The following is a 20,023-nucleotide window of genomic DNA, read 5'->3' as shown; positions in this document are numbered from 1 at the left end:
GGTGCATGTGTGTAAATGCATTAACCAAAAAGACTCCTTTCGCTGCACATCAGTGGGTGATTGGCTCCCTGTGGTTTATCTTTGATTAGCCGGATAACAGGCTTCTGCAGCAGCTATAGAAACCGTCTGAGAGGCTCTGCTGCTTTCTTTCCGCCTCCTCCTCTGTTCTTTAAAGACCACCGCTCTGTCTCTTCTTCCTCTCCTTCTCTATTTCTCTCTGTACATCTGTCACTTGCCTCTCTTCTCCCTCGCTGCTACGCTGGTTCCCCTAGTTTAACAAGCTGCCAGGGGACTTACATGAGAGTACACCCAGAAATTTGTTGAAGGGATCTAAACAAGGGATGATTCATCCCCAGATGGCTCCATTTCCATCTCTCCCTTTCAGACTCTGAATTTTTGGGAGCTTTAATGCCTGTCTCCACCTGTTATTTTTCTTTACTATGTAGTCCTTATGGAGATCACTTTTAAACAAGACAAGTTATTTTTTCTAAGATAAATAAATACACATTCAATCAAAATGATTCACTCTGCCAATAAAAAATGAATATAAAACCCATTTCAAATATGACGTGTTGTTTTAAAGTGATCATAACTCTGGTAGAAACTTGGCTGGCTATAATGCACATCCACATTTTGTCAGCTGCCTTTATTATTTGCTGCTCTCCATTTGTATGAGTGGGAAACAGAGAGTAGCATTTTACCGTCTTCATTCGCTCATTGCACAGAAAAACAGGCGTCAAAGTCACTCTTTGAGCATTTGAATGAAAGCGAAGAAAATATTTGCTGCCATTATATGAAAATATGAGTCCTGTCACGATTCTTCTTGTCTGTTCAGTGGTAAACATGTTTCTCTCCGCATGCTGAGTTTCAGCTCTGGGATATGTCAAATTCAAAAGGATGATATGAATAGAGCTCTGTTGTTTCCCTCCATGTATTATAATGACAGAATTATGCTTTGTTCACAGTCACTGGTCATAAATGTGTGATTTGAAAACCTGCCGCGCCATGGCGGTGAAGTAAACTGAGAGATAGTGTTATTCCATTTCGCACAGGTGCGACTGACACAAGTGATTAGTGATACTTAGACTTGTGACCACTTGTGTCACAGTGTGAGTTCATGAAGGTGCTTCTACAGACATTTCCCTCAGGGGTTGGTGGAGAGTAAAGCCGAGTTAGAAAGAGAGAATATTGGACTAACATTCATCAGATGGCCTGATATCAACTTAAAAGGTAATGGATAATAAGTCAATGTTGTGTTTACAGCTTGTTGCCGCTGCAACCTGTTAATGCAGGTTCAAAGTTTTTCATTTACATTGGGGCTCATTTGTATTCAGGCTGTTCATCATGTGTTTCGTTTGTAAAGAATCTCCTGTATGTTTTTGTTGGGTGTGGCTAAGTTGTGCACCTGTGCATTCCTTTGATCCACACTGTTATTAAGCTCTGATTTGCAGGTATTCAATTGCTATCCTTTTACACCACCCCACCATGAGACAGAGCTAAAGAATCAGCCTCAGGCAAGTTAACAGTCTTTACAAACTGGCTAATAGTTATGCATGGAGTGGCAGACCCAGCCAGCAAACTGAACTAAAGGACTAAAGCAGGCAGGCAAGACAGCAGAGAGGCCTGCAGAGTTGATAACCAAAGACATCTGGCAAACAGAATAGAATAGGTGAACAGAGGCCGGGGAGGGTATGTATACTGTGGTAGATCAGTGATGTGGCAGCAGGAGACTAGTCAGGCAACACAGAGGACCACTGGTGGACAGGTGGAATAACAGTGTCTGGAATGACAGAAGATATTAGTTCAACAGGTGAAGTGGATGAAGATGAATCAGATGAAGTCCAATCTGGTTTTCCATTGTAACCCACTCATTTGTTTTTACTTGTTTTATCTGCCAACACCAACTCTCTCCTGAGGATACATTATTCCAATGGTCATTCAGTTGAATTCCTCTTGTGTCTCTTATCTTTATCAACAAAGTGTGAATAATCACGTAGGATTGTAGGTCCTGCAGTTATTAACCCTGTGCTTTTCTTGTTTTGTTTTTTTGCAGGACTTCCTCACCGACTTGATGATGTCAGAGGTGGATCGCTGTGGGGAGAACGAGCACCTCATCTTCAGAGAGAACACGCTAGCGACAAAGGCCATAGAGGAGTACCTCAAACTGGTGGGACAGAAGTACCTGCAGGACGCCCTCGGTGAGTGGAGCTGCTTGACGTTACTCTCTTCATGGAGTTCTGTTTCTATCTGTGTTTGTCCATTTATTTCTTCTGCTGCATGTAGAGCTCTCCTAAATTCTGTTTATCTTCATGCTCTCTCTCGTCTTCACATTCACCTCTAAACTTATTCACTCACTCGTGGAAAATGTTTCATTAATTGCAGCGTCAGTAAATTAAACATAGTGGCTACAGTGCAATTAAGCAAACACCTATGGCATCAGAGATGAAATGCTTTAGTCCTCTCGCCCCAAGAATCATTTTGTCAGCGAGACAACTCACAACTCACCGTGGACAACACAATTCAGACTGTGACAGGAAATGTGTTTTTGTCTGGCTTTGACGGGAATTTTTAAACCACTTACAGGATCAGCTTTGTAGAAGATAATTATGAGGTGATTGTTTGACCCCCATACCCCCACTTCTACAAGGTTAGATCAAGTGTGTTTGTCCATCTGCAGTCCTAACAATAAGCACTCTTTATGCAACGTGTGCTTTTCTCCCTCCCTGGTTCAGAAATGTACACAGCGGTAGTTTAATCTACAAACAGCACACATCCTTCCTGGCACTCGTCACATCTTTCTCTGTATGCTGCTAATATTGATGCTCGACGTGTGTGTTTATGTCGCTCTGTGTGTGTCTCTTTTTGGCTGTCTTTGCAAATAGATGTTTCCTCGCATGTCTCTCTCAGAGTGCATTCAGAGGAATATTGAGGGCTGGTAAATTATGCATCACTGTTTTTGGTGGACTATTCATTGTTTAACATCTGGCTAAACTGTTGAAATCACTGAAACTGCGATGGGTGCAACACAAGGACAGCTATGGGCTCCCTTTGTGGGCTGTTGACTCGTTGAGATTGTAACAGGAATGGTCTTTTATCCGAATAGAGGTAATGATAAAAAAAAGGACAGTGTTATTTTTGTCACCATTTTTGTGAGAGTAACCTTGTTTGGCTCACAAGAATCTTTCAGATTTGTCAGTGTGTTTGTTGTCACAGGTCAAACTAGATCTGTCTTGAAAAGTAATTCTCTTGAGTTCATGGTTCCGCCTGCTAGAATCTCAAGGGCAATATCAAACTCTGTTCCCTGTAGCTTTGGCATCATATTCTTCCTCTGTCCTCGCTCAGCTCAGCAGGACTTTACAACCACTACAAATCACAAACAAAAAAAGTAGTGTCACAGAAAAGGGAACTCTTAGAACTGCTGTCTTTCCCCTGCACCATCAAGAACTACAAAAACCCATATGTTCTTCAATTTACTTATTGTCTTTTCTCTTACTCTTTGTTTTTTTTGCAGGTGAGTTCATCAAGGCTCTGTATGAGTCAGATGAGAACTGCGAGGTGGATCCGTCCAAGTGTTCGTCAGGTGACCTGCCAGAACACCAGAGTAACCTGAAGATGTGCTGCGAGCTGGCCTTCTGTAAAATCATCAACTCATACTGGTGAGTACTGGAACACAACTTTGAGCTTTTTCAAATTTTCAATATCAAACATTTGCTGCACCCTTCAAGGGTAGGGGTGTCTAATGACACATACTGTACCTCATAACAATATCCAGACATCGTCATAATTAATGTCCATTCTGCTTTATTACATGTGATGAAATACTAACGAGAGGGAAGAATCTTTAGCATCAAAATCTCTTTAAAACAACGTTTTAATTAAGTTGCTCGGCAGTTAGCAGCAGTTGTCATTTATAAAAGACATCTGTTGTTCAGAACTTGGATATGTGAGCTTTTAAAGCATCTTGAGAAATCAAGAATGCTCTAAAGAGTAAAACTTCACTAAAAATCAAGAATGAGACACATTTATCAACTCGCTCCCACTCACAGTGAAGTGTGGGATTAACCTTTAAGAGCGGCGCTCCAGGGATCACATGATTAATCATACATACACATAGCAGAAATGACCAATCAGAGACAAGGATTTAATTTCAAAAGGTTAATTTTATTTGTGTAAAATGTTTAATATCTTTAGTTGCAATTAACATGTGAAATGAACAGGAATCTATTGTATTCATAATATATAAATAGGTTTAAATAAATACGGATAAAATTATGCTGAAATAGAAAGAAAAGAAACCAAACTGGAATTGCAAAGGAATTCTGAATAATGAGAATTTAGTACCACATCGAAGTGCAGACAATAAAAATGTATGGAAAGTGATTACAATCGAATCAGTATTGTTGTTTGCACCCCTGACAAATGCAGAAAGCAAAACAAAAAGTGGCATAACTTTGTATCAAATGAAAATAATATGCTAAAACTATGCTGCTCTGAATTATACATATCGCTTCAGCTAACGTGCTATTATTCATCATGGTCACTTTTCACTCTCAAACGTGTCTCAGAAAGTATTTGCTCACCTCTGTTTCTGCACTGCAGTCTGCTAGGATCTACTCTTACCCATCTTAAGAGAATTTAAAAACATTTTTAATTTGTATGAAAGTTGATGAATAACGTTTATTCATAAATTTTGAGGTGGGAGTAAAAGTGAAGAATCTTTACCTCAAGTCCAGAGTCTTGTCCCGCTATTTCACACACTATCAATTCCATTCATGTGGAGGTAAAGATCATTTTTGTTCCTGTCTCTCATTCTCAACAGTGTCTTTCCACGAGAACTGAAAGAGGTCTTTGCGTCATGGCGACAGGAATGCAGCAACCGGGGTCGACCGGACATCAGTGAGCGCTTGATCAGCGCGTCCCTGTTCCTGCGGTTTCTCTGTCCTGCCATCATGTCCCCCTCACTCTTCAATTTGATGCAGGAGTATCCCGATGACCGCACAGCGCGCACGCTCACGCTCATCGCTAAAGTCACCCAAAACCTGGCAAACTTCACCAAGTGAGTGTGCTTTTGGATCAAGGGACCACGAACCCTTACCTGACATAATAACAGAGAATTGTGCAATTTTCTAAACGTTCATTCCTGCATTACTCCTTGTCCCCGTTTGCCGTCAGATTTGGTAACAAGGAAGAGTACATGTCCTTCATGAACCAGTTCCTGGAGCACGAGTGGACCAATATGCAGCGCTTCCTGCTCGAAATCTCAAACCCAGAGACAATTTCCAACACGGCAGGCTTTGAGGGGTACATCGACCTCGGCAGGGAACTCTCCACCCTGCACTCCCTCCTTTCTGAGGTGGTGTCCCAGATGGACCAGGTACTGAAGATGGCATACTGCATTAGCTGTCATCAGGACTTTTTTCTAGTTTCCAGTACTCTCAGATCCACATGCATTTATGGACATGAAGCCAAAATTGAGTATGAAATATTTTTGCACCTAATGTCTACAAACTTTCTGTAGGCAACAATATGGATATGATGAAAAAAGGGCATATCAAAGATTTAGGTTCGTAGATATTTCGTAGACTTAAGGATAGGATTCAGGGTCCAGGGGTCTTCAGTGCATCATCATAAGCTTCAGGATTTGACTCATGCTTAGACTACATTAGGATGTTTATCGTACATCAATCAATAATTTATTATTGCATTACATAAACAGTGCGCAAGGAGAAACACTGTGAAGCCTCAGAGGCAGGGTGAGGCATATTAATGCATTTACAAGGACATTTACATTAGCTCTGGTAGCAGATGGGAAGCTGGTAATAATTAGATAAAGGGGCAGATTCAGGTTTTCTTTCCAGCTTTCATCCAACTCTCTGAAACCTTTTCTTTCAATAATTCAGAAATCACAGAGTCTAGTAGATATCCATCAGACTGGCCAGCCTATTTCATTATTCAGTATGTTGTCTGAATAAGAGAGTTGATTGCATGGCATAGGGAAAACAACTTGGTCTAAAAAAGTATGCAAATATCAAATTCAACAAAACAGCACGTAAATTAAATCCAATTACTGTCCCTAGCTGAAGTGGTCCAGAGTAATATTTAATTTGGCTTAAAAAATAATTGTGTCTCTTTCATAACAGAGCGCAGCCTCCAAGCTGGGTCCTCTGCCCAGGATCCTGCGGGAGGTCAACACAGCTCTGTCTAACCCGTCTAGTGTCCATATGACACCCGGACAGTCCTCAGAACATATGGGCTCGCCTCCTGCTGAGGCTGGCTGCAGCATCTCCACTGGCCTGCAAAAGATGGTCATAGACAATGACCTTTCAGGGTAAGAAATATTTAAGATGTCATCTACACACACACACACACACACCATGTCAATTCATCTATGCAGATGACATTGTTTTGTCTGCTATTATCATGAATATAGAATTTGAAGATGATTAGATGCAGTGTATTATTTTCCATTTATCTGTATTGGAAAGGTTATTTCCACGTGAAACTGTTAAAGTGAGCAGCACAGAAAAGGCAGCTGACTCTGAATGGGCAGCTAATGTATGTTGTGGCTGTAGCCACAGATATATAGGATAATTAATACATCTAACCTCGGCTCCTTCTCTGCATATTTAAAAAGCCTTATTTAAGTCTTGTGCAATGCAATGAATATAAATGACTTCATGTACAAAATAACCTTATAAATGGGCGGCTATTTTCCAAGTTTCCAGTTTGTAGAAAGTCGGTTAGCATTAAATCCCAGTGCGTATTGACAACATGGTGGGCGCTTTTGCCTCCACAATCTCACACTTACCTGTTTATTTAGAGTATTTTTGTCATTCCAAGGCCAGATTTCAACAAAAAAGCAGCACGGGATCGCCCCAATTGTAAAGCCAACACCCATTGCTCTTCAAAGTCAGCTAGAGTGTGTTCTCAAACTACCGCTTCTGCTGAGTGGTAATGTTTGTCAGCCTCTGTGAGAGTGTCACCCCTGCTTGTTTACATCAACCTGATGAAACCTCGTTTATTCTCCTGTGGATGAATACACACTCGGACAGCACCTTATCTCGCTTATCTGCTGTCCTCTTACTCCCTGGCAGAACAATGGCAAGGTGACACTTAAAAAGATTAACATGAAAGCACAGGGACCAAAAGGAGGAGAGATATATGATTAATAGCCAGTCAAAACTGTGCCTCATAAACACGAGTAAACACAACACCAGAACACAGGCAGGCAGATGAGATCATAATGGAGAACGAAGGAAGATGAGACAACAGCAGAAACAGGAAGAGCGTGAGACAGCTGGTATCATTATGCTAATCGGGCCCAGGATCAATAGAACTAATTAAGGGATGTCCCTATATGACCTGATGTCAGAGCCTACCCTCTTTACTTTATCACAATAACTGTTTGCTCCTATATTGACTTATGTGTGCTTGTGTGGTGCATCCTCATCAGCAAGCTGTGCGACTGCATTCGAATGAGCTCACAATTCTCACCTAATTGCCTCTCATCCACCAACCAGTGACATGAAAAGTAGGGGAAAGAAAGGGAGACAGTGCCGAGATTGAGGAAGGGAAGAAATTGAGCAGAATGAAGAGGAGAAAGAAGTTAGGAGGGAAGGGTAATGGAACAGAGGGAGAAGGACACAGAAAGAGGGAGGAGATGAGCGTGATGTGAATGATAGAGATTATTGGAAGATAAATCACGGCTGTCAAGGTAATCGTCTTCTGGCAATAAAGCCTCCATCTGCCCACTGAAAGGAAGGAAGAGAGGGAAGGTGAGGGGACGAGGGACAAAGCAGAAGAGTGCAGAGGCCACACATCCTCAAAAATGTATTTATTAGAGTATTTGGTAGATTGAGATTACCAAACCTAAAATTGGTTTTGTGGTTTCGAGACCTTAGATGTACCTTTTGACAGAAGACAATAAAATTCAATTCAAAAGCAATGAAACGCAGGGGTTGCTGCTATAGCCTTACTTGGTCTTGTATGACCGGTAGTTTATGGTGGCTAATTTTTGGTACATTTCACTGTATATTACTGATTCAGTTTATTGACTTAATGACTATTCTTCACTTGTGCTATTGTTACAATAGCTTACCATTTTAGCTAAATGGTAAACTACTTTTAGCTTTTAGCTAAACAGTCAAAGGTTTTGCTACTATAGCCTACTATGTCTGGTATATTATTATTATTATATACCGCCAAAGGTTATCAGTTAATCTGTGACTGAATAGGCTGAGGTTTTAAAATGCATTCGACATTGACGTTATTTTTTTGGTCTGTCTCTTTCAGATTAGTTGACTTCACCAGGTTACCCTCCCCTACCCCAGAAAATAAGGACCTATTCTTTGTGACAAGGAGCTCAGGGATCCAGCCTTCCCCGGCACGCAGCTCAAGCTACTCTGAGACCAATGAACCTGACCTGGGCATGTCCAATGGCAGCAAGAGTCTGTCCATGGTGGACCTCCAAGACCCCCGCAGTCTGGAAGGTGGCCCAGGTACCAGCTCCTCGGATGCCCTTGGTGAAGGCCCAGGCTCTGGGGGAGGCTGGTCAGCCAGAGTCCCGCAGGGAAACATTCCTGGAGGTCCCACCCTGAGGAGGCCAGGCCAGACCCCCACCAGCCTGGGCACAGAAAGCACCCCAGGCCGTCCTGCCCAGCTACTAGCCCCCCTGTCCTTCCAGAACCCAGTCTACCAGATGGCGGCCTGCCTGCCCGTGTCCCCTCGTGGTATGACCGATTCGGGCTCAGAGTGCCACAGTTCTGTCAGTTCCCATAGCAACAATGAGGACGGACCAGCGGGAGGGAAGCACGCCTTCTTGAACCACGGTGGAGGAGGAGGAGGCGGAGGTGGGGGGAGCAGTGGGGACGAGTACACCAGGCGTTCAGGGGAGTTCAACCGCCGACAGCTGTCCCTCACAGAAACACAGCACCAGCCCACCGTCCCCAGACAGAACAGTGCTGGCCCACAGCGGAGGATAGACCAACCTCCGCCTCAGAGCATTACTCGGGGCCGCACACCCCCAAATCTGCTCAACAGTGGACCCTACCCTCGCCCCTCCTCTGGTAACATGATGACATCTTCACCCGACTGGCCTGGAAGCGGCGCCCGGTTACGGCAGCAGTCCTCTTCCTCCAAAGGTGACAGTCCAGAGACCAAGCAGAGGGCTCAACACAAACAGGTACGGGACTCATACGGCGCCTCGACTGCAGCGTAGACATCTTTAACTTACAATAACTGAGCATGATATTCATTAGGGCATTATTCAAGACAGCCAACTATAGCTGTCTCAGTCTATGTAATCACATGAAACTATAGATATAGAAGAGGTTCCTATTACAAAACGCCCATTTGTCTCATAGCATGTTGAAAAAGGCTGTGTGGGTGGACTCGGCACAGACACTCTGCACATTGTGCCCTAATGAATTATAGTCATTGTGCGTATAATAACAGTTATTTGCATACAGGCAGCTCATCACTTCACCACTGTTTTACTGGTCAAGTTTAATGGGCTGAGAATGAGGGTGGTGCAGGCACAATTAGCATCTTATTAACTAGACAGATACAGTATATTGCTGGGTTACTGTATTGATACAACATGTGTGTCAGTGTGTGTGGTCACAGTGAAAGGTTCGCTGGTAAGTCTATGTTCATTATTGGCAGGTCAGGACTATAGGCTTTAATTAAAAAAACTGGTCAATGGTTGCCCTTGGTGACTGGCTGAAGGGGTATTTGCATATTAACCATAATGCCTTGCTCTCCTCTCAATGGAAATAGTCTACAGGATTGCATTTAGATTGACTGACTTACTGATGGCACCAAACCCTAATTTAATTGTATGTTAGGGGAAATCAGCATACATATTTATTCTCGGTGGGTGAAGCAGCGAAGTCCAGGACCTTAAAGCCACTATGTGGAGATATTCTATGTGATTATAGTACCTTTTTAAAATTGTTAGTTTTTAGTCATGCGAGAGGCGTGGCTGTACAGGTGGTAATGTCGGTCGCTCCACCACTTGGTCCAAACTGAAATATCTCAATGACTATTGGATGGATTGCCATGAAATTTTACACATGAATGGTCTCCAGAGGATGAACTTTTGTGATCCAGTGTAACATTGTGCAGATATCCATAGCTCCCAGATGATGAATCCTACTGACTTTGGTGATCCCCTGACTTTTCTTCTGGCGCCAACATGAGGTTAACATTTGTGGGTTTGAGTGAGATTTTTCAACAACTGCTAGATGGAGCCGCTAGCCTGGCTATAGACTCTGAGTCTTGTTGGTAGAAGAATGAAAGAAATGGTGCAGCCTATGTGTTGCTTTCAGCTCATTTACCTCAGCGGCCCTGGGTCAGATCCGTGGAGGGAAGGATGTCTTTCTTCATACTACCACTGGGGGGTGTCAAAGTTGGACATTTTTAAATTCTGCATAGTGGCTTTAAGTTCAGTTTTCTTCTCAGAGTAGTTTAATGTCAGCTGGATCTTGATTATAAATGAATTTGATTAATTAACATTTTCTAACAGGTTCCCAACAACGAAGTAAAGTTAGTATACATTTTATCTGACACAGCATTCTTTTCCTCTTTTATTCGATTTTGTCCATTTGCAGATATTCAGATTCAGATGTTTTTCAAAAGCCCTCAATTCTAATGAGTGTGTTTGACTATAAAAACATCCTACGTTTCCTCTCATGTACTGTAACAGCCCACGGCCACCCTCTCTCCTCATCTGTCCATCAGATAACTGGTGGATAGAAACCCCTTAACTGCTAGTATCTGCCTCCAGGCTGATTTCAGTTTCACATTTAATTTATTTACCTTCCTTGCTGCTAGTGCGACACCGTTGGTGTACACACTCACACATGTTTAAATCAGTGCTTCGAAGTGTGTGCTCCGGTGTATGCGTGAGCTTGAAGACAGGAGTGTGTATCCATTCCACCTGCTGCTTTCAATCCAGACGAGTTGGTGCATTTCAAGCTTATTTCTGTTGTTTCTGTGCTGTTATTGCAACCTGCCCCCCCTTCCCCTCCCTATCACTTGCACCCAGCTCATGTGTGTGTGTGTGTGTGTGTTGTGTTGTATTCACTAGGCCCCCTCCCCAGTGAACCCCAGTGCGCTGGACCGCACAGCAGCCTGGCTATTGAATATGAATGTGCAGTATTTAGACCATGAGGGGATGGAGCCAGAGTCACTGAGAAACAGAGAGGATCTGACTCAGGTGGAGAAGGTAACCTACCTCCTCATCCAACCTTTGACCTTTACCAACCCCTCCTTTCACAAACCACCTCAACTTTCAGCCCTGATACTCCCACTTAACTATCCTTCCTTTCTTTACCTCTCATTAGTTCCTGCATTCACCTCCCTTCTTAAAACACCCGTCTGCATTTAATTATCCGATGTATTTATCCCAGTTGTGCCCTTGTCTTTCCTCGAAGCCTGAGGTCTTTTAGACATACCCAAATTGCCACTTGAAGTCATAATATGCACATTTATAACAGAAATTGAGGTAAATAGGATATATTGTGCATCAGTCTGACCCCATAATACCTCAATCTCGCTTTTTCCTGCAGCCAACGGTCATGGCTATCAACTGCAGGAAAGTCATAGTAACAGCAATAATGGCAGAAAGCATTACAGTTATTACAGTCAAGATAATCGTGAGGCTGAATATAGCAGGTAAGAATATTAGCATGGTTGTCAGCAGGTGCCGGTACTGAATATCAGGACAATAAGGATTATTTTCTATATCGTTCAATCTGCTGATTATCTTCTCGATTAATCGTTTGGTCTATAAAATGTCAGAAAAGAGTGAATTATTTCTCACGTATTCAGATGTTTTATTCAACCAACAATCCAAAACCCAAAGATATTCAGTTTACTATCATACATGAAAAGCATCAAATTCTCCCGTTTTTGTCTGAAAAATTACAATGAAAATAATTGCTGCTTAATTTTCTGTCTATCAATTAATCGACTAATCATACATTTGGAGGACTTAGCTAACCCCCCCCCCCCATCTTTGGAATGAACTAGCCCAAAGCAGGTGTGTGTATGTGTGTCTGTGCACATGCAGTACATCCACACAGACGTGTTGGAGCTTGTGTGCGCTTGCCTCTCTGTGAGATAGAGACAGAAAGATGCTTGTTGCTGCTTCCTCTGCCTACGTTCCTGCTTTTCTTCTCGGCAACCTTTACAACCATTCACCCTCAGCTTTCGCTTCCATGCTTTGATTGGCTGCCACATTCTCCCCCATTTCTTTTTTTTTTTTTTCCATCCATAATGAATACAAACCTGTCATCCTAACATAGCTCATACTTTATGGAAGCCAGCAGCCCAGGCAGGGAGAGCAACCAAAGAAGGCAATAACTTCAGTCTTAACAAAGAAGCCGCAGCCACCTTAAAATAGCAGAGCAGCAACAAGAGAAGGATTGGAAAACAGTACATCTTCTACAGCAGCTTAGACACAGGCTGCAGCTAATGGCCCATACAGTCTTAACAGTGCAGGCCCTACAATAGCAATTTTAAGCTTTCACATCTATTTACATACACTGCATATGTATTCAGTGATCTGTAACGAATTAGGCCATGCTTTTGTCTTGTTAGGAGGAGTAGATATCGGGACATTAAAAAAGAATGTCCACTATTTAGATGAACACAAATAAGTGCAATTATACCACTTTTCTTATTTAAAAACAAATGCTATTTTAAAATTAATTTTCAAGTCACATAGTAAGTGTTTCATTGCAAAGCATATGTGAAACACAGGAGGGTTGAACATTTTGTGTGGCGCATTCTTGATGTCTAATTATGCATGAAGTGCAGACTGAAGGTTACCGTCATTCAGAAAGATGGGAGTTCTTTCTTTTTCATACTTCATTGCAGGATAATATTAAATTGCTAGCATTGCATAATTACATAAAGAAATATGGGAAAACTGCTGTATACATAATTATAATATAGTTAGAAAAGAAATTAAAAATGGAGCTTAAAGTGCCAATGCCATTACCAAAGAGCAGACAAAAAATAATTCCAGCTGTATTGCAGAAAACATTAATGCAATGACCAACTTGTTCATATTATGTAATTTGCTCTATTAATGACAGACAAGCCCTTCTTTAATATTTAATTATGGGCCTCATAACTAAACTATTTCATCTGCAATATTTGGATTCTTGATTTTTTTTTTATTCTTTAGCTTCTTCTTCTTCTTCCTCTCCCTCCATCTCCATAATCCATTAACAAAGAAGCCATTATGGATGTTGGTCCATTTCTACAATTAGTTTAGGTGCTGTTATGTCAGATGTAAGAGTAATTTTGGTTGACCTGCTTGTTTAATATGAAATATTTGCATGATCAAATGTATAACTATAACACTTTATAATTCCTGTAGGCTTTTGTTATTGGGCAGGAAAAGAGCTTCTTATTTTTGTGATAAAGAATATAATTACCATGAAAACTCCCTCCAATATTAGGAGTTTTTTGTTTTATGGAATGGCTTTTCATACATTTTCCCAGTCTTTCTCTTTTAACAGTCCATTTGGACTTAATTGTGTCCTGTGACAGACCTGAGTTCAGTGTTGGCATGGATGGAAATACAGTCTACATCATCAGATGTAGCAGGTGCAGAGATGCATCTGTTCAAACCACCTTTGTTTTCCAACTGTCTTTTGTCCTGTTCTCTGTTATCAATATTCAGATGTATTAATAATATTCTGTAGTTAATTGAATTTCAAATGCACACAATCAAAGAACAGTGACAAAGACAAACACTGAGATGATACTCTGTCTGTTCTGTATACAGTCAATAGGACATACAAGATACTCACATCTCCTTTGTGTCAGCAACCAAAATACACAAATATTTATAAAAGGTCAGTGATGCAAAGGCACAGGGTTATATTTCAGCAAAGCTTTTATTACACTTAATATTCAAATGCGGTCAAAATAGCCATTTGGCTGGCTAATGTTAGGCTAAGGGTTATGCTCAGATTTCAACTGCTGCGGTTAAATAAAGAAGGAGAAGAAGAAGAGGAGGAGATTAATTCTGGGTTTTTTGTTTGTTTGTTGTTCAACAATGGATGAGGGAAGGATTGACAGATAGAGAGGAAGCAGGTAAGAGAAGAGAGCGTAGGTTAAACCATGGTGTGGAAACACACGCCTGTATTTTTTCAATATCTTTCTTTTGTTCATTTCTTTTATTTCGTGTTAGAATAAAACTGAGCTGTAAATTTAAACCAGTTTCTATTAGGATCAAATGTGAGGGCTTCCTTTGAGGGCACTGTTCAAAAAGGCTGCCGCAGAACGAGACACAGTTTCTGTGGTTTGCATGCCTCTCTTCACATGGGCGCAGTATTAGATGTTATGAGGTCACATTTATTGGGGTTTTAAATTACCCTTGTTACTTTGTTATCTACAGTAACTTCTATTAAAGTTTTAATGTAAACTATAAAAGGGAAAACTTTTGTCAAGGATCCAAATATTTCTGTTGGAGGGCCACAAGCCGCTACCACTGGCGTAGGGAAAGACATCAGGGATACAGAGGTGACGTATAGAGTAGCTGTATTGTGCGGCTGAGGGGCAGGACAAAGGCAGTTACAGATACAGTAGATGTCATTCGTTCTCAGGGGATCTAGTGACAAGAGCAGTCGGATATTAGAGAAAGAGAGAGGAGTGGAGAAAGGGCAGAGGAGCCGATAAGATAAATCTATTTGAGGTCACTATTCCTCCTGGGAAGAGGTGGGTGATGGGGAAAAATGTCCCAGCGGTAGGCAGGAGAGTGATGTCGGGAAAACTAAGTAGAAGGTGACAAGGAAAGATAAATGATCCCAGCAGCATCCTCACGGCGTGTCACTGAATCTGATCACTCAGGCTGCTATGATTGAGTTTGTCTTTCACAATGTTCTCCATCAGTTATCGCTGAATAATGAGCTGGATCATGTTCGGATATAATACACAGACATTCCGGTCATTTTGGTTTTTGTTTGTTTTGGCTGAAAATGTTACATGAATACTATCGATTGAATGATTGATACTTTTGATTTATTTTAGTTTTACATTCAGCTATAATAAAGGACACCTTTGACAGGGTTAGATTGACATTATCGGCCAGAAAGAGCAAGAAACAACAGCAGTTAGGATGAAGCTTGACGAGATGTAGGCTGTGTAAGGATGTCAGGATTTAATCAAGTAAAGCAAACTAATTCTACCAAAGTAGAATGATCTGATAACACCTTTTAGCCATTCTAGCAGCAGGGCTCTGAGGAAGGCAATGTCAGTCAGCCGGTCCACCAATATAGTCCAGACTGAAATATCTCGACAACTATTGGATGGATTGTCATGACATTTTGTTCATGGAGGATCAGTCCCCCTGACTTCTGTGATCCACCGACTTCTCCACTAATGACATTCCCATCAACCCTAGCCGCACTTTGTATTTGCTAATTAGCAAATATAAGCATGCTAACACTCTAAACTAAAACAATAAACATGCTAAACATTATACCTGCTAAACATCAGCTTGTTAGCATGCTGATGTTAGCATTCAGCTGAAAGCACCGCTGTGCCAAAGTACAGCCTCGCAGAGCGTGACTGTAGACTCTTATTCCTGTTTCCTTGTCTGTAGTTTCACTCTCACTGGTCTCCCAGTGACACGCTGACTGCCCAAAGTATCCGTCACTGTTATAAATGTGTTTTTCTATCCAGAAGAGATTTGATTCCTCGATTCGTTTCCCCCCTCGTCCGCAGAGAACTCCTTCAAAAGCCTCTCTGAAGGTCCAGCGAGAGGTCAGGGAGAGATTTTCGGGGCTTACTTCAGACTAGACTCCTGCTTCACTGGTTGCATCCCTCCCCTCTCACCTCCTCTCTGTCTTTTTTCATCCTAAACTTCCTTTCTTTTCTTTTTCTCTCTGTTTTTTGCCAGTTCAACCTGTCAACAGGTCATTGGTTTAAGAGCCAAACTGGAGAAACGAAAGCTCTGTCAGTATTGATAAAGGCTTCTCTGTGTTAGCAGGTGTGTTTGATTGGAAAGAAAAATCATAATTTGACTAAAAGGCCAAAAGATTAGTGAGGTAAATTTTGTGGGGCAGCTATACAGGTCTAGCATGAAAGTGCAAATGAAAATGGCTCGTAAATGAAGCGTGTGATTCCCTCAGAGAGGCCGTCTAGACAGAAATGATACTCAGGAACAACAGAACGTAATCTCAGGCCTGACTGAGAGATTTCTTTTTTGTTCTTGTCAGTTATGGTAATGAAGAAGGGGACCCTGCCGAGAGGGTTGATGATGATGATGATGATGATGATTATCATGATGATAATGACAATGGCGATGTGAATCTCCTCATCTCTCTCTGCTTCTTTGTTCAGTACCAGCAGGAGATCGCAGTGCTGCAGGAGAAGCTGCGGGCGTCGGTGCAGAAGCTGGAAGAGTACGAGGCCCGTCTGAAGGGTCAGGACGAACAGGCCCAGAAGGTGCTGATGGAGTACCAGGCCAGGCTGGAGGAGTCAGAGGAGCGCCTGCGCAGACAGCAGGACGACAAGGACCTCCAGATGAAGGGCATCATCAGCAGGTAGGGAGAAGAAGAAGAAGCTGTTGTGTCGAAATGCAGCTTTGTGCGTTTGTTCTCTTAACTAATTCATTGTTTTATTTAATTTTCCAGGTTAATGTCAGTGGAAGAGGAGCTAAAGAAGGATCACTCAGACATGCAGGCAGTGGTAGACTCTAAACAGAAGATCATCGATGCACAGGTCAGTTTGCTCTTACATACATACATACATGACTGGCAGAAAATATCTAGCGCCCACTGTGCAGGTTGCATATACAGTTTTGTGGATACTTTCCATCTATGTGTTTCAAATTTGTATGTGCTGTCACTTTTGTCCTCTGCTTGAGGAAACAAAGGGTCACTGAAACACAAAGAGATGTTTAATTCATAGCTGTCTCAGCTCTGGCAGTGACAAGCTTGAATGGCTGAGCACAATTTCTCAGCTCCCTCCCACTCTCTGTCTTATAAAACATACATTTACAAATTTCTTATCTAGTTTTCTGTCAACATGCGGCTCTTCTATAATCCATGTGGTTCTTGTTCATATAAAACTGTGTTTAAAATCCGTCTTTGAAAACAAAAAAAGTGTTGCTTTAAAGCGCTTTGCTGCAAGGAATTCTTGATATTGATTGTTGCGAATATAATTATAAATTAAGCAGAGAATGATCGTGTGGGCATAACTGTTGCATAAAGGATTAAACACTGCTGGAGTGTTTGTTACAGTCGTTTCTTCTATACGCTGTAAAAAAAAAGTGTAAATTATACGCTTGCAAACACACACAGACGCACACAATTAAGTGCAAATGTGCATCTTTGGAGAATGTCAAAGTGATTTTATAACAAAATGGGGGAAGAAAAAAAACAACTATGCTGCAACATGACATTCACACAAACCCAGACACGGACATACAGAGGTGATTAATCCCCTTCACGCCTGAAGTAATGAGACTTAGCATCTGCAAACAAACGGGCAGAGAGGAGGAAAATAAAATGCTCATTATAAAGACTGAGAGGAAAGTTTGCTCCTGTGCTCAGCCTACATTATAGAATTAACACAGTGAGCTAGTGGCTAAGAATTTGTCGCATTCACCAATTTCTCGTACTTCATGAACGAATTGTGGAGACCTGTCGTAAAAATGTCTTACAGAAATCAACTTAAATACAAATAAATAACTGAAATAAACATTTGCACAGCAGCCTCAGGGTCACTGTCCAGGGGAACATCCTCCATTATAACACATGACAGTGTAACTTCACCTGCTGCACTATAATATTCTCTCGTCCATCTGTAAGTCATGGACTGCTTTGCTTTAAACATGCCGTTTTTTTGGCGTTTAACTTCTTGTGAAATCATTCCCTCGTTATTTCTGTCATGGCACTCCTATGACACAGTGTTGACATCTGTAATATTCTCTCATTTTTCGGGTCCCCTAATTCAAAACGGACGCTGTTAAATTCGTTGCGTTTTAGTCTGCTGACTTCCTGACCGCAGGACTCGAAATAAGCAATTTAAGGTCAAGAGGGTTTGATGAATCTGACTCTTACATGTCATTGTGGTTTGCCTGTAATTATAGATGCAGGTTGTTTTTTTGTAGAGACTCTAACTGTATTTATGTGTGTGTGCAGGAGAAGCGCATAGCATCGTTGGATGCAGCCAACGCTCGTCTGATGAGCGCTCTGACCCAGCTGAAGGAGCGCTACAGCATGCAGACCCGCAACGGCATCTCCCCCACCAACCCCACCAAACTGCAGATTACTGAAAATGGAGAGTTTAGGAACAGCAGCAATTGCTAGACAGACTGGTGTCTGCCCCGAGTGAGTGTTGAGTGCCTGCGTGTGTACAGCTATTCAATGAGAGGTCGTCTACATGCATGCATGGATGCATGCCTGTTTGATAGACAGCGATGGTGTGCGTGTTTTTAAAGGCGGACATAGTACTTTTTGGAAGACCTTTCCACTTTTTGGACACCAGTGTAGGAGTGAGGACATCACTCTGAAGGGCCAGCAAGAAGAGGCGGGACTTCAGCGTGACGGACAGATCACCAAGAGATCACCAGACGGCCTTCATTACGAGGGTGACGGCCAGAGGAGGCGGGGCAGAGCTTGTACATATGACACTCAAAGCTGTCCGTCAGTCAAACAACTTTGCCAGTGGATGTATGCAGTCGCTGGGACAATTCAAGACCCTGCCTAAGCCTGGGACAAACCACTATCTAACCACACACAGTGACGACCGCCAGACACGGTCACCCTAGCAACCCTCCTCTCCTCCTCTCTCTCTTTACTCTTCCCCCTCTTGACGACCAAGTGGACCCACTTAAAAACAATAACACACATTGAGGATTATCACTTTAGTTGTCCTGAGAGGATTACTTTCTAGTGCTTTATTTTAAAGTCATTGTTTTTAAAGAACCAAATAGGAGCTAAAACAAATTGATATTTGTAGTCCAAAACAATCTTCTTTACGTCCCTTGTCACTCCTTGGGTGTGTTCCTGAGCGTCCCGCGGACCCCGCCGCCCCCCTCCATCCCTATGTAGTGCACTTTGTGAAAAGCTATTGGTACATGAAACGCCTTAAGTAAGGAACACACCTCGACTTTATCCCACAGCTCCCCTATTTCTGCAAAAAAAAGGCACAACTTATACTGTGGATTTGTAAAGGATACAGAATAAATTGTACACACTTAAATGTATTATGAACACTAAAGTAAATGAATTCTATGTGATACTATATTAATGAAATTTAATATAGATGTATGCATTTCTTTTTTTTCTTCTATAGAGTATACACACATATCTATATCTATATTTGATAATCTCAAATATAAAAGCAGCCCTTTATTTAGGAGTGAGATCTAGTTTTATTTTTCTTCTCTTGCGATGAAAGACTGTAGTGTGTAGCTTGCTTTAGAGCCCTGGAGAAGGAGACCCACACCGAGCAGTGATCAGCACCATGGCCTCAGTCATCCCTCAAATCTCCATGATGCTTAACCCTTTACATACGCACCACATACGAGAGAAATGTCTGTACAGTAGTCCGAACAGCTCCGGCGTAGCTTGCACAACTTGCACAGTCAAGTGATCGGTTCTTCTTCTGGTGCTTATCATTGCTCTTAAAGACGCAGATCAATTAAACCCAGATTTCGATCTTGGTTTGATCTTGAGTCACATGTGCGGTCTTCTCACTCTAGTAGCACAAGAGCTATTGAGAGACATGTGTTTAGACACACTCACTCATACTATACACTGGACTGGTGAGCCATTGTGATAATGGCCTCCTTAGTTACAACATTTTCTCTCTAACTGCTTTGTTTGTCAGTGGTGATGAAGTATGCTGCATCCAAACTGTGACTCTATTAATCCTAGTGGCATCATCTCTCCCCTCTTTTCTTTTTCATCCCTCCGCCCTCTTTCATCCCTTGTTCTTCTGAATGTGCAGATGCTAACTCACAGTCGGTCTTAACATGGGGTTTGGTCCTAAT

General features: G+C 42.0%; 1 protein-coding gene across 1 annotated transcript in view; it reads left to right on the top strand.

Moving 5' to 3' along the window:
* dab2ipb (DAB2 interacting protein b) overlaps positions 1-19,319 on the top strand; it is an 84,280-nt gene extending 64,961 nt beyond the window's left edge. Inside the window, exons 7-16 of the mRNA XM_070924372.1 lie at positions 2,054-2,198; positions 3,512-3,656; positions 4,820-5,056; positions 5,173-5,374; positions 6,141-6,328; positions 8,293-9,181; positions 11,090-11,227; positions 16,369-16,565; positions 16,656-16,743; positions 18,168-19,319. Coding sequence (XP_070780473.1) covers positions 2,054-2,198; positions 3,512-3,656; positions 4,820-5,056; positions 5,173-5,374; positions 6,141-6,328; positions 8,293-9,181; positions 11,090-11,227; positions 16,369-16,565; positions 16,656-16,743; positions 18,168-18,335 — 2,397 coding nt within the window. The 3' untranslated portion in view covers positions 18,336-19,319. The remainder of the gene's footprint in view (positions 1-2,053; positions 2,199-3,511; positions 3,657-4,819; positions 5,057-5,172; positions 5,375-6,140; positions 6,329-8,292; positions 9,182-11,089; positions 11,228-16,368; positions 16,566-16,655; positions 16,744-18,167) is intronic.
* The last annotated feature ends 704 nt before the right edge of the window (positions 19,320-20,023 follow it).

Source organism: Enoplosus armatus, chromosome 18 (assembly GCF_043641665.1).
Source record: "Enoplosus armatus isolate fEnoArm2 chromosome 18, fEnoArm2.hap1, whole genome shotgun sequence".
NCBI classification, from domain to species: Eukaryota; Metazoa; Chordata; class Actinopteri; order Centrarchiformes; family Enoplosidae; genus Enoplosus; species Enoplosus armatus.
This window is presented reverse-complemented; position numbering and strand designations above follow the sequence as displayed.